The following is a 16,368-nucleotide window of genomic DNA, read 5'->3' on the forward strand; positions in this document are numbered from 1 at the left end:
TTTCACTGTCTTTAATCATTTATCCCATGTCAGTCCCTATCCCAGACCTTAATGGTCCAGCTCTAGGCAAACAACTTAGGAATATAAACCTCAGCAGGTGGTCAGAGAATAGTGCTATACTATATATAGTAACATGGTATATAATACCTATTCTGGTTCAAAAGCTGTCTAGGAACCTACAAAATAGTTCCTGGGAATATTTTAAAACAACCCTAAAGTCTGAACACAGTTTGAATTTACCACTGAGTCGGATTCTCCAAGGGCTTCCCAGGTGGATCAGTGGTAAGGAATCTAGCCGCCAGAGCAAGAGACACGGGTTCGATCCCTGGGTTAGGAAGATCCCCTGGAAGAGGAAATGGCAACCCACTCCAGCATTCTTGTCCGAATAGTCAAATGGACAGAAGAGCCTGGTGGGTCACAGTCCGTGGGGGGTCACAAAGAGTCGGACGTGACTGAACGACTGAAAATGCACGTGGATTTTCCAAAATTCTAATTTTGCACCAAAGAATGTTTCTTGCTGAGGAAAGGCATCTGAAGTATGTATTATGGTTTTATGACAGGCATTTTCAAATCACTGATGGATACAACATACTTCAACCTGCAGACAGAGATGGAAAGCCATCTCAAAGATTTGACATTCTCTTGGAATTAGGGTAAAAAATATATGGCTTTACTGTAGATGTGTGAAATGTAAAGTCAGATGTCAGACCCACATTTTATCTTTTATTTTCATATGAAAATAGATTTTAAACAAAATCCAAAAATAACTTCTGGCACTATAAATAAAGAGGAGCCTAAGTATGTTGTTCTTAACATTTCTAACTACAGATTTTACCAGTTTATAGATTCAGATCAGCACTGGTTTCATAATAATGCATTTCAAAGGTTTAAAAAAGAAAACCCTCAGCCATATACAACCCTGGTTCAAACAGTATACAATATTCCCGTATGTGCAGGGGACTTCCAAACCGCTGACAGCCGCAGCAGCAGTGGGATGAACCGCGGTGGGGTTTTCAGCATCTGGACTGACTGGCTCTCGACAAAAACCAAGTGACATTCTAATGAAGTTAGTGAGGTAGTGGAGAAAGCTGTTTCCTCATATTTAGGCAAGAGAGTCTTCCTCCATCTGGTTGAGCCACTTGTCCTACAACAGGATGAGAAGGTACTAAGGGTGAATTCCTGCAACAGTAAAATTCACACAACTAGATGATAGCATCATGGCGAACAGGTAAATATACTTGAGTACTTCTTTGGAAAATTGTTTTAAGATGACCCATCGTACAAATTACCCAGGATAAAAGTTAAGACGGTTACTTTTCTTAAGAGTGTATGATAAGCTACAATTCAACATCTGCCAATTGAAAGTGCTAGTTATTTATAAATAAAAGAACTTTCTGTAACATGTACCCTGTGAGCAGGAAGCTGAGGACAGCATCAGTGTCGGTAACTGTCCACTGATCGTGACGGACCTTGCAGAACTTGATGGAAGGAGCTCTGGAAAGAAGAAGATAAAGCGTTCGGCTCGGAAGCCAGACCCCTAACTCCAACCTAGTTCAGATTTTCATCCCACATAACAATAGACTGAGACTCCGGAACCCAACATACTTCTGACAAAACCCTCTCTACATGCTGCAGCTCTCCCGCCGCCTCCGTTGCCCTCCTGGGCCTGGGGCGCTGCGGGTCTCGCGGCCACGGGAGCTGAAGACTTCAGCTGGCGCCCACACCCCTGCGTGCCTGTCCCCCACTCTTCAGGGCTCACCTCCGGAGTCGCCATCTCTACAAAGCTCTGTGCCTCTGACACTCACCCTCACGGCCTGCCCTGAGGCCCATGACGGTCCTGGCTTGTACCTGACTTGGGTCCTACCGTGGAAGGTTTAAGGGGACTGCACTCACATCGTGGCTCTGCTGCTAATGAGCAAGCTGTGTGTCTGTTAAAGACGCAAACTGGCCTTGGATGTTCTTGGGCCCACACACAATACACTGCTCTGCAGTGAAGAGAGGTCAGCGTCTAAATCCTGGTTTCGTGTTTCGCTGTGACCGTGACATCATTTTTTGTTCTCTCCAGTTTATTTATAGAGAAGGATAAATCCTGGCTCCCAGGATGTAAGGGAGGCGACGCACGCAGTGCTCAGTGTGCACACGCTGCGTGCTGAGTCGCGTCAGTCGTGTCTGACTCTCTGACCGTATGGACTGCAGCCCGCCAGGCTCCTCTGTCCCTGGGATTCTCCAGACAAGAATACTGGAGTGGGTTGCCATGCTTTCCTCCAGGGGATCTTCCTGACCAGGGATCGAACCCACAAGTCCCACATCGCAGGCAGATTCTTTACCGCTGAGCCACCACACCCCCACACTAGGCATGCAACATGGTAGCTATTGTCTGGCAGGAATACTGTCTTCCTATTTGCGGATTCCATTAATATATTTCATGTTCCTTCTAAATAATTACTAACCTCATCTAGGTCTCACACAGAAAACATGTAAAATCCAGTGCTGTGGTTTTTTAAATAGATTCTGAATTAAGAGTTCAAACTGTGTTCAAGCTTCACTTAGGACTAACAATTGGCACAATCACCTTTCCCAAGTGGACAGACTAAACTGGGACACAAGTTGGCTTCAGAGGTCTCAACTCTTCTATTTTTGACTGTGCCACATGGCTTATGGGATTTTAGCTCCCCAATGAGAGGCAGACCGGGCCCTCGGTGGTGAGAACACAGAATCCTTAACCACTGGACCACCAGGGAATTACCTAAACTTGTTATATTTACCAAATAGATGATAAGGAAATCCAAACTGGAAAGCCTTCATAGGAGAATTAGCTATGTCCCTGTTTCCTAGTTGATTTTCTAAATCATCAGCTTATCCTCTTTACACATCTACTACCAACCAATTGATTCCAGTTTTCCCAGGGACCATGAAAACTTTTGTGAGTCTTCCCTAAGACAAGTTTCCCCGAGATCTGAAGGTGACATTCGTGTCCTTCCACCTTCAAATCTTGGGGAAACTCATGCCCTTTGGGCTTCCCTGGAGCTCAGCTGGTAAAGAATCTGCCTGCAATGCAGGAGACCCCGATTCGATTCCTGGGTTGGGAAGATCCACTGGAGAAGGGATAGGCTACCCACTCCAGTATTCTTGGGCTTCCTTGCTGGCTGAGCTGGTAAAGAATTCGCTTGCAATGTGGGAGACCTGGCTTCAATCCCTGGGTTGGGAAGATCCCCTGGAGAAGGGAACAGCCACCCACTCCAGGATTCGGGCCTGGAGAGTTCCGTGGACAGTATGGTCAGCAGGACTGCAGAGCTGGGCAGGACTGAGCGACTCTCACTTTCACTGTCTTGTGTCCTTCTGAGTCTCCTCTAGGCTGTGGGCCTCAAAGCTTTCAGGGACTTTCCGTGTACAAGCCAGACCACTTATGAAGAGCCGCCTCCTACCTGACTTGGTCCAAGATGGGAGTCCTCTGCAAGGGAAGATTCGCGCTGAGACAGAGTGGCTGACGACGTGGACTCCACAGACGTGCTGGTGACCAGCTCCCCTAAGGCATCGACCTGTCTCCTCAGGCTGTGTAGCGTGCCCTCGGTCTGCCGCTTCCCTTTGCTTAACACTTCTGCCTGCTTGGACATACAGTGTCGGAGCTGGGCCTGAAAGTGTGACGAGAAGACTTAGGGCTTTACAGAGGGATGCGTCAGAACTAGTGCTGAGCAGCTTCCTCACGTTTAACATTTGAAAGGCGAATCTGACTGTCAGAACACAGAAGTGGCTGCTGAAAATCCTGTTGTCTTCAAAAGTTAAAGGGGGGAAGGTGGGGCGGGCAGGTGCCAGACGTCTCCTGTGTGGCCTCGTTAACTGGGCCTTTCCCTCAGCCTGTGCGCCACTGTCACGACCCTCGGGGTTTCCGCTTCCTCCTCGATAGACGCCTGCTCAGACTCAGATGGCGGGCTCACACTGAGGCCTTCTGAGTGTCTCACAACAGGGCTTCCCGGCTCCCCCACGGCACCTCTGAAACGATCCTCTAGTCAACGCTGCCAGCAGGCACTGTCCCGCAGAACTTCCTGCGGCGACAGGAATGTTCCATGTTCTAAATCTGCCGCCCTCTATGGTAACCTCTAACCATGTGTGGCTGCCGAGCACGTGAAGTGTGCTAACTGAACAGAATTTTTAACCTGGTTTAATGACAGTGAATTTCCATTTAAACAGCCACGTGTGGCCGGAGGCTATCTGATGTTAAGGGCCTTCACTCCCTCGGAACTGCACGTGGCTCCCTCCCAGGCCTCGAGGCGAGTGGCCGCTCTCCAGAGACGCACGCTGTCCTCTCTGGTTCTACCCGCCTCACTCTCCTTTCCCAGCTCCCCACTATACTCTTCACCCCCACATTTTTAGGTCAGGCCTTAGGAAGCATCGCTACTAACAGAGCTAGGGGAGGTGACGGAATTCCAGTTGAGTTATTTCAAACCCTGAAAGATGATGCTGTCGAAGTGCTGCACTCAATATGCCAGCAAATTTGGAAAACTCAGCAGTGCCCACAGGACTGGAGAAAGCTGGTTTTCATTCCAATCCCAAAGAAAGGCAATGCCAAAGAATGCTCAAACTATTGCACAATTGCACTCATCTCACACGCTAGCAAAGTAATGCTCAAAATTCTCCAAGCCAGGCTTCAGCAATACGTGAACCGTGAACTCCCTGATGTTCAAGCTGGTTTTAAAAGGCAGAGGGACCAGAGATCAAATTGCCAATATCTGCTGGATCATGGAAAAAGCAAGAGAGTTCCAGAAAAACATCTATTTCTGCTTTATTGACTATGCCAAAGCCTTTGACCGTGTGGATTGCAATAAGCTGGAAAATTCTTCAAGAGATGGGAATCCCAGACCACCTGACCTGCCTCTTGAAAAACCTATATGCAGGTCCGGAAGCAACAGTTAGAACTGGACATGGAACAACAGACTGGTTCCAAATAGGAAAAGGAGGACGTCAAGGCTGTATATTGTCACCCTGCTTATTTAACTTCAATGCAGAGTACATCATGAGAAACGCTGGGCTGGAGGAAGCACAAGCTGGAATCAAGATTGCCTGGAGAAATATCAATAACCTCAGATATGCAGATGACACCACCCTTACGGCAGAAAGTGAAGAAGAACTAAAAAGCCTCTTGATGAAAGTGAAAGAGGAGTGAAAAAGTTGGCTTAAAGCTCAACATTCAGAAAATTAACATCATGGCATCTGGTCCCATCACTTTACGGCAAATAGATGGGGAAACACTGGAAACAGTGGCTGACTTTATTTTTCTGGGCTCCAAAATCACTGCAGATGGTGATTCCAGCTATGAAATTAAAAGACGCTTGCTCCTTGGAGGGAAAGTTATGAGCAACCTAGATAGTATATTCAAAAGCAGAGCCAATACTTTGCCAACAAAGGTCCGTCTAGTCAAGGCTATGGTTTTTCCAGTGGTCATGTATGGATGTGAGAGCTGGACTGTGAAGAAAGCTGAGTACTGAAGAATTGAAGCTTTTGAGCTGTGGTGTTGGAGAAGACTCTCGAGAGTCCCTTGGACTGCAAGGAGATCCACCCAGTCCATCCTAAAGGAGATCAGTCCTGGGTGTTCACTGGCGGGACTGATGTTGAAGCTGAAACTCCAGTACTTTGGCCATCTGATGCAGAGAGCTGACTCATTTGAAAAGACCCTGAGGCTGGGAAAATTTGCGGGCAGGAGGAGAAGGGGACGACAGAGGATGAGATGGTTGCATGGCATCACCGACACAATGGACATGGGTTTGGGCAGACTCTGGGAGTTGGTGATGGACAGGGAGGCCTGGCATGCTGCGGTTCATGGGGTCACAAAGAATCGGACAGGACTGAGCAGCTGAATTGAACTGCTCTTTGGAAGGAAAGTTATGACCAACCTAGACAGCATATTGAAAAGCAGAGACATTACTTTGTCAACAAAGGTCCGTCTAGTCAAGGCTATGGTTTTTCCAGTGGTCATGTATGGATGTGAGAATTGGACTATAAAGAAAGCTGAGCACTGAAGAATTGATGCTTTTGAACTGTGGTGTTGGAGAAGACTCTTCAGAGTCCCTTGGACTACAAGGAGATCGAACCAGTCCATCCTAAAGGAAATCCGTCCTGAATATTCATTGGAAGGACTAATGCTGAAGCTGAAGCTCCAATACTTTGGCCACCTGATGCAAAGAACTGACTCATCTGAAAAGACCCTGATGCTGGGAAACACTGAAGGCGGGAGGAGAAGGGGACGGCAGAGGATGAGATGGCTGGATGGCATCACCGACTCGGTGGACATGGGTTTGGATAAACTCTGGGAGTTGGTAATAGACACGGAGGCCTGGCATGCTGCAGTTCATGGGGTCGCAAAGAGTTGGACAAGATTGAGCGACTGAACTGAACTTACAACTAAATTCTAGACACCTATTTTCAGCTGCCTACAGACAGACATCCTTCCCTGTGTGTCTCATGAAGCCTTCAAGTTCAACATATCCTGAGCCAAACAGCTTCTCATTTGACACCCAAGCCTACTTTTCTGGTTTCCCCAGTCCCTCCCCCGACCACAGGCCTGTGAACCGCGTTTTCATCAGCGCATCTCTATTTTCTGTCTGCGGGTCCTATCAGTTTCAGCTGAGGCAAAGCAGCATTACCGAGTGTTCAGGAACCCTGGGCTGAGCACCAGAACTCATGGTTCTGAACCCTGACCCTGGCGCTGATTAACTGTGACGCCAACCTCTCTGAGCTTCAGACGTGTAACCTATAAAACTGCCGCGAGAGCTGAGACAGAGCACGTTCCCCCACTCTCAACAGGCTGAGCAGCTTATACTTTTTTTTTTTTCTTTTAAAAGGGCAACCTTGAGTCGATCTTCACGGTGACGCAGTTTCTCCCGGAGAGCTTCTCCACGCCAGTGTTCATCCTTTTTCAGAGGAAAAGGGAACCATCAGAGAGTCTCTGAGCACCACCGTCATAACCAACCCGCCTTTCCCTCCTCCCACCCTCCAGTCTGTCTGAACTTCTCTGGGGGAGGTGGGGACCAAAGGGCCCTTTCAGGAAGTCCAGGGAACAGCAGGATAAACAAGCCCTTACCATTATGTGAACGTGAGAAAAATGCAGTTTCTCTTCAAAAGGTGATAGCTTCTCACTCAGGGCGAATGGAAAGTTCTCCTTCAAGCTCTCCAGCCCTCCGTCTAGGTGTTCGCTCCTTTCCAGAATGGCCTCCAGGTCTGCCGGCAGCTCCGGGAGAAACTGGTTGAGGTTCTTTAGGCTGGCTCTGATCTCGTCTTTCACTTCAGACTTAAGCGTCCTCATCGCTTCACTGATTTCTACTTGTCTTCTTTCCAGATCTTTCTGGTTTACCATCTACAGAGCGAGTGAGAGTCAAATACCACCAGGTACTGGAACTGAACTGTTATTTAATGATTTAACATTTTAAATACATGTATCATATACCAAAAGACCTACAAATGTTACTTATTATGATTAGAACTGTAAAAATTTGCCATTTTCCCAGCTACTCAAGTATCTCTAAGCTACCAAGTGAACGATTTTACTGGCCTTCCAACCGGAGTGACTCCCGTATGGAAAAGCCCAGGGTGGTGCTGCGTGCAGGTGGCCCACACCATCAAAGCCAGCCTCGCTGCAGCTGGACAGAGCTGGGCTCCAGCCCCACCTCCAATAGACAGCACCAGGACAACTCAGGGCAAGCTAGCTAACTCCTAAACCTCCTGTGTCCTGAAACGTGAGAGCTAGGTGAGAATTCATATGCGGCACCTTAGTGGTCTTCAAATGAGAAAAGGGGCATTTACTGAAAGAAGCCGTAGGTGGTCTAGGTTATAAATGTTAGCACTGAACGGGGCTTAGCAAAGGTCTGCTTGAATGTTTTCATTTTATATGTGAAGAATCTGGTGGTGGGGAGTCTGGAGGTTTCCTCAGGTGCCACAGATTGTGTTAAATACCCGAGACCACTCTATGGGGCTCTCTCCATAAAGAGCACGGTGGAGAAACTACAGTCATACTCTCTGCTAACTGCCCTCCCAAATTTAGAGAGGCCGAGGGGCCTTTAAAAGTAATTTTTTCTTGAGCCAAACAGGGGGTGGGGTGGGGTGGGGTGGGGTGGGATGGTGTGTGCGCGTGTGCGTGTGTGTGTTTTGGGAGGGTGGTTATAGGAAGAGATGAAACTAAAGGGCCACATGCGGTCATCCAAAGGACAAAGTGTAGCAGGGTCAGTCGAGGGGCCCGAGTGGGCTGACTAGAGAGTTCTGGGGCGGCCCAGTCCCTGACACGGGCTGAGGGACACAGGGGGGTCTAGGGTGAGACCCTCCATCGAGGACGAACCGTCCTCCTCTCCTCGGCCTGGCTGCACAACAGATGATCAGAGGTTTCCTTGGGAGTTTGTCTCTTACAGATTGGTTTCTGGCATAAAATCTAGTATTTCAACACAGCACTTTGGGACTTGATAAAATTTTATGCTGAAGAACTGCCATTTTTCTTTCAAAAACTAACTTAAGTTTGGTGAACTTGAGGCATTTCAAAAGTGTATCTTGGGGGCATTTTAAGAGTGTATCTTTAACAAATACTTTCTTCTTGTGGAAAGTTCTAAATTTCAGGACTAGAAGAACAATCTGATCGCTAGTCTGACAGTCTCCACAGAGCCGCGCCCCTTGCACGAGCACCGCTGAGACCAGCCCTGCGCCCGGGGCTGCGGGCTCACCTGCTCCTTGAGCTCCGCGTACTCCTGCTGCATCTGGCTGAGCTCCCGCATCAGGCGCCGGGCCCGCTCGTGGTTATCCTGCGCCACCTGCTCGATGGTTGCCATCTCCTTCTGCATGGAGCTGTTCTCCTGCTTCTGCTCCTAGCAGGGGAGGAGGAGAGGAACTCAGGAGGGGCGCGCGGCTGCCTGGCACACTCACTAGCTCTGAGACTTCGTTTCCTGTCTGGCCTCCAGCTATAAAAGGGACGATCGACCAGCCTTCTGCAGCAGCGGTGGTAGAGCCGGGAGCAGAAAGCCTGAACCCTAGGTGTGCCGTGTTACCACTGGGATCAGGTTACCCTCTCCTGTCTGGGAGACGTGGACAACAGCCACCATCACAGGGCCCCTGGGAGGATTAAAGCCTAGACACCTGCCTACTCTCTTCGCAGTCCTGTTCCGTGACACTGGCTGTGAGTGGTGCTGCCCTCTGGGAAATACATCCGGACGCAAAGCCACACTCACACTGCATGGTGACATGAACTCCTCCAGAGGGTTAGGAAAACCCTTTTCTGGGACAGCCCCCATCACTGCCCATCGGTCTCGAGGCATCAGAAACTGTTTTCAACTCATCTGAGTACCACCACCCACAATTTGTCTCAGGGATGAGAGCATGACAGATTGAGCCTCCTAGTTTTAGGATAATGATTAAAGCCAACGCTGACCAGAAAGGGCACGGTGAGAAAGCCTGGGAGCACAGACTGCAGCTGGGGAAGAGGGTCTTCAGAAGCTTTCCCGCCCCCAAACCCCTGCACCCTCGCTGGAGAGGTGTGCAGAGGCTGGCTCGCCGAGGGTGCTGTCTGAGCCTGTGATCAGCGTTCCAGCCAGCCAGCCGACTCCGCCAGGGCTGAGCCCAGACACAGGCAAAATCTACCATGAGCTTCAGGCACAAACTACGCAAAGAGGTACCCAGAGCAACAGCTGGGTTAGGGACTGGGCTGCCCAGTCTTTTCTCTACGTGGAAGCCAGCCGTATGCTAGTTAACAATGGAAAGGCGTCAGCACACAAGTTGCCGGGGCGGGGCAGTGGGTACTCACGAGAAGGGTCTTCTCCAGCTGGCTGCGCTGGGTCTTGAGCGCTTCCTTGAGGCTGGCTACCTGCTTCTCAGCTTTCTTCCTCTCTGTCAAGAACTGGTTTCGCAAGAGGCTGAAGTCTGCCCTCATAGAGTCGGCCTCCTTCTGAAGAGCCAGCAGCTCAGCTGACTTTTGCAGCAACTGCTGCTCCCGTTCGGAGAGCTGGCGTTCTGAAACAGCATTTCAGGTAGCTTAGCCCGAGGCCCTGGGCTGGCTGAGGGCAGACCGCACAGGACATGCTGCTCACTCAGCCACTTTCTTCCGCCAGCCAGCTGTCTACCTCCCCCGACCCACGCCGGCAGCCCGGAGCAAGGTTCAGAGAAGGCTGCCCTTTGATGTAGTTTGTTCCTGAAGGACCTGATTCCAGTGTGACAGGCGGCCACCATTTCCTCTTGAGTCTTTGAGACCCGAGAGCACCAATCCTGGGAGGCGCGTGGAACACGGAGCAGACTGCCGAGACGCCAGTTACTTTCTCACTTGCCCGTTTAAATGTCTGTTCACGCCCCTTCTCCACTGTTACATTTCTAGCTGCTCCACGAGGCGCGCGGGATCTTAGCTCCCCGACCAGGGATTGGACCCGCGCCCCTGCGTTGGAAGTGCAGAGTCTCAATCGCTGGGCGGCCAAGGAAGCCCTGGAATGCTTTGTTATAAACCTCCTTTCAAATACAGGGAGGGGCACAGTATTTCTTCCTTCATGGGAGGCAGCGCAGGGAAAGAACAGCGGCTCTGGAGTGGCATGAGCCTTATTTTCTCCAGAAGGAGCCCATTTCCTGGTGTTTAATGGGGACCATGCGTGCAAACACCTGAGGCATGGTGAGTATACTCAACAGATGACGCTCACACGCAACAGTGACACCTAACACAGGTCTTCCTGACCGGCCTGCGTAAAGCAGCGCCCTGCCCGGACAGCCCTGCCCAGACATCGCTTCTCACGCCTCTGCCGGGGTCGGGCTCAGCATATTCAGGCTTGTTTCAGAATGTGAAAGGTTGGGTCTGAATCAAGAGTTCCCAGGGAAAAAGGAGTAATAACCCTTTCAAAACCCAAGTCCTCAAAGTTTCCACAGGGGAGAACATCATTTTCTGAGCATTATTAAAATCTGAAGTCTGAGGGAAAAAGAATTCATTTACTGACGTAAGAACCATCTTTTGCCCTGGAGTCAAGTTCATTTATGTATGGCTCAAAAGAATAAACAGACCCAATGGCCAACAACTGTATCATAGAACTGTTAATATTGTTTTTTGTAACAGGCTGAGATGAAATGGATCATTGTTCCAAAGCTCAGAATTAATGTAGTTTTATAGAAAGCCTTTAGGGCACCTTTTGGCACTTCTTTGCCTTAATATTCCACTTCCTTGAAAAAGCAGTCTCAAAGAAAGCGATAAAGTCAAGGAGAAACACCTGACTGTGTCGGGGTCAAATTCCGTCTCTATAAAGACAGACTCTGTTTGCTCTGGGCCGGCCTCCTCATCTCTCGCAGGACCCGGAGGACCGAGTGAGGGGCTGCACGTCCCCCACACCGGTCCTGCGCCCTGTCTGGGCCACGGCCGAGGCCCGGGCCTCCTCCACACGCTTCGTAGGACAGTCAGCGGGTCCCCCCCCCGCCCCCGACCCTGGCAGCGCTCCGGAATACATACGGGTCTGGGAGAGCGTCTTCTCCAGGGTCTCACCCCACCTCGCCTCCTGCTGCAGAGTCCTGGCGCGCTCCTCGGCCCCCAGCACCTGGCTGAGCACCTGGTCCAGCGTGCTCTTCTGGTCTGCGATTTCCTTTTCCAGCTGCTGCTGCTGCTCCTGCAGGGTCGCTCGACTGGCTTCTAACTTTTTTTCTTCACTTTCTCTCTCTTTCTGGAGTCTCTGAAACGTCTTATTAGAGAACACCCTCAGTTAGTCACCAGCTAACAAACAACGTCCCACGGGAATCTTCATGGACACTAGTTGGACTCCAGTTCTAATAGAAAGTAGCGAATAGCCCGCGGTGATAGAGAGGGAGTTCTCTTTGCAAAAGACATCAGGTGGGGACAGAAAACGATCTGGCTAGCATGTGAGGAGGGGATACGCAGGAACTGACAGGTGGCCACCACGGTTCTTTATGGGGCCTGTCCTACAATATTAATACCAAGGGAGGCAAAGAGCTGGTGTGAAATCCCCCTCAGGTCACACAGGGCAGGCACAGCGAGCGAGACCCAGAGCGGGAGCTCCTCAGCAGCGCTCCGCCGGGGAAGCATCTGCTCTTCTGCAGCGCCCGCGGGGTGCGGTACCGTCTCCTGGCGGGCGAGTTCGGTCTTGCTTTCCTCCACCTCGTTCTGAAGCGCTTGCAGGTGCTGCTGCTTTGCTTCCTCTTCTTTCTGGCAGACTTCCAACCTCTTCATGCATTCCTGGAGGTCCTCCTGCAGCCTGGTCTGCTCGCCAAGCAGGACGTCCTGGCGCTTGGTGGTGCGGAGCAGGTCCTTCAGGGCAAAGAACAACTCAAACCACGGACAGAGCCGCCTTCACTAGGGCGCCAGTGCCACAGCTGCGCCACCTAAGCCCGGTGAGATGGAAGCTCCACATCCTTCAGCACTGCAGCAAACATGCGAAGGCACCCAGAGCTCCATCTAATCACTGACTTCCCTCTGTTTAGTACCTAAGATGATAGAACCTCAGCAAGAGACTTGATTCCTCCGAAATTTAGCCATCTCGTCACTGAGCTGGGAATAAACACCACCCACCTCACAGGATTGCTAGGATTAAGAAGAGCTGTGAACAAGCCTTAATTCTGACTGAAACTGAACCTGACGTCATGGTTTTGTTACCATCTGAAATATTTATACAGGTTTAAAAAAATTCACAAAACAATAAATACTTCTTTCTTCAAAGAACCCTAATTAAACGCTTTTGGAAAAGTTTCCGTATTTCCAGTAACATAAAAAATGTTCATAAGAGCCGTGTAAGACTTTCTGAAGGACAGAATACTTTGTAAGTCTCATCCATCTTAGAAACACAGAATCGTAAAGGCAGAAGGAAGAGCATCAGGTGTCCAGCCTAACCCGCCACTTACAAAGCAGAGACTAAGGCCTGAAACTTGCCGGAGGTTCTTTGGAACTCAGCTCACGGCAATACTCTCACAGGGCAACACTGAATCCCTGCAGGAAGACGCTGAGAAGCCTAAAGGCCTCATCTGTGCCACGGGGAAGAGAGGTCCGTCTGGTCCCTGAAGCCCCCAGAATGGCGGCTGAGCAACTACGGGGATCTTCTAGCCACCTTACTTACTAGCTTTGAGGAAACATTGTTTGAATGGAGAATTCTAGGGCTAAAATAAACTAGAAAATTATTGCTCTGCATCAAAGGTTTTGCATATATTACATTTGTGTTAGATAAGGCTCTACGGGACCTGCTCATATGAGAAGGAACCAGCCTCTGACCTGTTATTTCAAGCAGCTATCTGCACACCTGCGGGACACTACTGGAAGGTTACGTTTGTTAGGCTCACCTGTTTCGCTAGGTTCAAATGGTCTTGGACGTCAGCTAGTTCCTCCTGTAATGAGTTTACTGCTTCTCGTTTTTCTACAGAAATAACGTTTACATAGAGTAAGAAATACATATGCATACGTTTTCCAGTTTCCCATCAGTCCCCTTAAACATGTAGACTGACAGTGAATTCATGCTTCCTTCTGTTACGGTGTAACAGGTGACTTCGCCATCCTATCTTATTCAAGGCCGAGAGAGAGGCACACGCGCAAGCCAGACCTGGGCTTGGGGCCTTGCGTTTTTTAAAGACTTACATGTTTAAAAAAACAAAGATTAACACGTTCAAAAATTCATAATTAGAAAAACTCACACACAATACCTAGTGTTGATGAGGTGCGTGGTTTGAAAACAGGCGCCTTCCACACTGCTGATAAAAATGTGAATTTGGTACAACCGTTCAGGAAGACAATTTGAAAATAAATTTTATTATCTGTACTGGTTTTGTCATTTACTAACTGGGTGAGCTTAAGCAGGTCACTTCTCGCTTAAGCAAGTCCTGAGGAAACTGGGTTTAAGCTGGCTTCTTTAAATGGGGGAAATCATAGTTTCTACCTCATAAAAATGTTATAAGAATTAAATGATAAAATGCATATGAAACATCTACAATCATGCCCAGTACACAGGAAGTGTTCAACAAGTATACTGTTGGCTGGAATTACTTAGTAACATAAATAAACAATCATGAGGATTTATAAAGATTTGGTCATAAATACGTTATTTCCATCTTTGCTTTTAAATCTATACACACACACTACCCCTCAAGGAAAAATCTTGAAGGATATTTACTACATTGCTAGTAGAAATTATCTCTGAAGAGTGTGGTCAATAGTAACTTTTGTCACTTTGCTATGTTTTAACACTGTTCTCTAAGGAATATGAATTCATTAAAAAAAAAAAACCAGCTTTACTGAGATGTAATTCACATATAATGCATTTCACCCATTTAAAGTATATAATTTCATGGCTTCTGGTAAATTCAGAGTTGTTCAACCATCACCATACCTAATATTAGAACATTTTTCTCACTTCTAAAAGAAACCCCATGCCCTCCAGCATGATCTATTTCTGTAATAAGAAAGCAAACAATTAAACAAAGACTCCCGCAGAAGGAAGACAGTTGCCTCCCCGCCGCGCCTCTTACCCTGGAGCTGCTGCTGCACAGCCGCGATGTCTCTGTGCAGTGAGAGCTTGTTTCTGTTTAGCTGGTCTAGTTCCTGGTGCAGTTTTCTGATATCCAGTTCCAACTTTTCCAAGTCTGATTGCTTTGCTTTGCTACTCTCTTCTGTGGCTGCTAAAACCCTACGATACAAGCGAGACTATTAGGCTGTCAAACACAAAATGTCCAAGCACAAATATGAGACAACTAACGAATAGTGTTACGTGTCACAATGCAGCTGTGGAGTCTGGATGATATTAATAAATTATTAATAATTTACTAACATAACAAACATTAATAAGTATTAACAAACTGTAAGGCTCTTCAACCCATTCTTAAAAAAAAAAAACCCTTATTTTCAGCTTTCCAAATAGAACATTTGGAAATGTTTGTCATTTCAAAAAGTGACTTGCTAAAATTGAAGTTTTATAAAAATCAGGGACAACATGGATAGCACTTATAATTCCAAACATGTGATTAAAATGGACTTAACTTATAAGTGAAAAAGCAAAAAACGCAATTTTATGTATAATAAGATTTGTCAAAAAAAAACGTGCGTGTGAGCATGTGTTCCTTTACATGAACAGGAGTCACACTGGGGACTGTTTGTTTTTTTTTTCACACTATGGACTGGTTTTTGTCTGGCTTCTCTCACTGAGCATAGTTGCTCTGAGACGCAGCCACGTAGTTGCATGCCATTAATGCTCCTTTGCTTTCTGTTGCCTCGTAGTATTCTATGGTCTGTTGCTATTGTTCAGTCCCTAAGTCATGTCCGACTCTTTTGTGACCCCATGGTCTGTAGCCCGCCAGGCTCCTCTGTCCATGGGTTTCCTGAGCAAGAACACTGGAGGGGGTTGTCCTTTCCTTCTCCAGGGGATCTTCCCAACCCGGAGATCAAACCCGCGTCTCCTGCGCCAGCAGGCAGACTCCCTGCCACTGAGGCACCAGGGAAGCCCATTCGACGGTGCGCCTGTGTGTGTGCTGTGTCCTGTCCAACTCTTGGTGACCTCATGGACTGCACCCTGCCAGGCTCCTCTGCCCATGGAATTTCCCAGGCAACAATGCTGGCGGGGTGGCCATTCCTGGTGGCCCTACTCCAGGAACTCTTTCCAACCCAGGGAGTGGACCTGTGTCTCCCGCATAGGCAGGTGGGTTCCACGCCACTGTGCCAGCTGGAAGCCCATTCGATGGTATGCATATACCATAATCTGCCAACCCATCCAACAGCTGATGGGCATTTTGGGTGTTTTCAGTATCTGCTTACTGCAAATAAAGCTGCTATGAACACCAGTGTACAGTTTTTATACAGATGCAGGCTTTAACCTCTGGGCTTCCCAGGTGGCACCAGTGGTAAAGAACCCACCTGCCAATATAGGAGACACAGGAGATGTGGTCTTGATCCCTGGGTTGGGAACATCCCCTGGAAGAGGGCATGCCAACCCACTCTACTCTTCTTGTCCGGAGAATCCCATGGACGAAGGAGCCTGGTGGGCTGCGGTCCACAGGTTGTGAAGAGGGGGACACAATGGAAGCAATTCAGCATGGCCGCGTGCGCACACGCCACACGCTCTCACCTCTAGGTGTGGGAAAGCCACATCTCCTGGTAGGTGTACGTGTGCATTTTTAAGTCTAACTGCCAAACTATTTTGCAAAGTACTCTTACTGACATTCTATACTCCCACCAATTGTGTATGAAAATTCCTTGATAGAATTTGGTATGGTCAGTGTTTAATCTATTCTAATAGGTATGTAATGATATTTAGTTGTGGTTTTAATTTGCATTTCCTTAATTGTTAATGACACTGAGCATCTTTTCATGTGCTTATCTGCCATTAATCTATTTTCTTAAATAAAATGTTCAAATTTTTGCCTATTTGCAAATTGGGTTCTTCATTTTCT

The 16,368-nt window shown here is 48.3% G+C and overlaps 1 protein-coding gene across 8 annotated transcripts in view; it reads right to left on the reverse strand.

Annotated features, from left to right (window-relative positions):
* Positions 1-703: 703 nt before the first annotated feature.
* CNTRL (centriolin) overlaps positions 704-16,368 on the reverse strand; it is an 89,912-nt gene continuing 74,247 nt past the window's right edge. For 6 of the 8 annotated variants that reach the window (XM_027964049.2, XM_027964048.2, XM_027964050.3 and 3 more), the window contains 11 exons: positions 14,455-14,612; positions 13,276-13,349; positions 12,065-12,253; positions 11,444-11,669; positions 9,773-9,978; positions 8,700-8,840; positions 7,076-7,348; positions 6,843-6,905; positions 3,426-3,632; positions 1,408-1,494; positions 704-1,144 (listed from right to left, as the gene is read on the reverse strand). In XM_027964049.2, the coding sequence (XP_027819850.1) occupies positions 1,435-1,494; positions 3,426-3,632; positions 6,843-6,905; positions 7,076-7,348; positions 8,700-8,840; positions 9,773-9,978; positions 11,444-11,669; positions 12,065-12,253; positions 13,276-13,349; positions 14,455-14,612 (1,597 nt within the window). In that variant the 3' untranslated portion in view covers positions 704-1,144; positions 1,408-1,434. Of the gene's footprint in view, positions 1,180-1,407; positions 1,495-3,425; positions 3,633-6,842; positions 6,906-7,075; positions 7,349-8,699; positions 8,841-9,772; positions 9,979-11,443; positions 11,670-12,064; positions 12,254-13,275; positions 13,350-14,454; positions 14,613-16,368 lie in introns of all 8 variants that reach the window. The other 2 variants (XM_060410786.1, XM_042242775.1) reach the window with 1 other exon arrangement.

Source organism: Ovis aries, chromosome 2, assembly GCF_016772045.2.
Source record: "Ovis aries strain OAR_USU_Benz2616 breed Rambouillet chromosome 2, ARS-UI_Ramb_v3.0, whole genome shotgun sequence".
Taxonomy (NCBI): domain Eukaryota; kingdom Metazoa; phylum Chordata; class Mammalia; order Artiodactyla; family Bovidae; genus Ovis; species Ovis aries.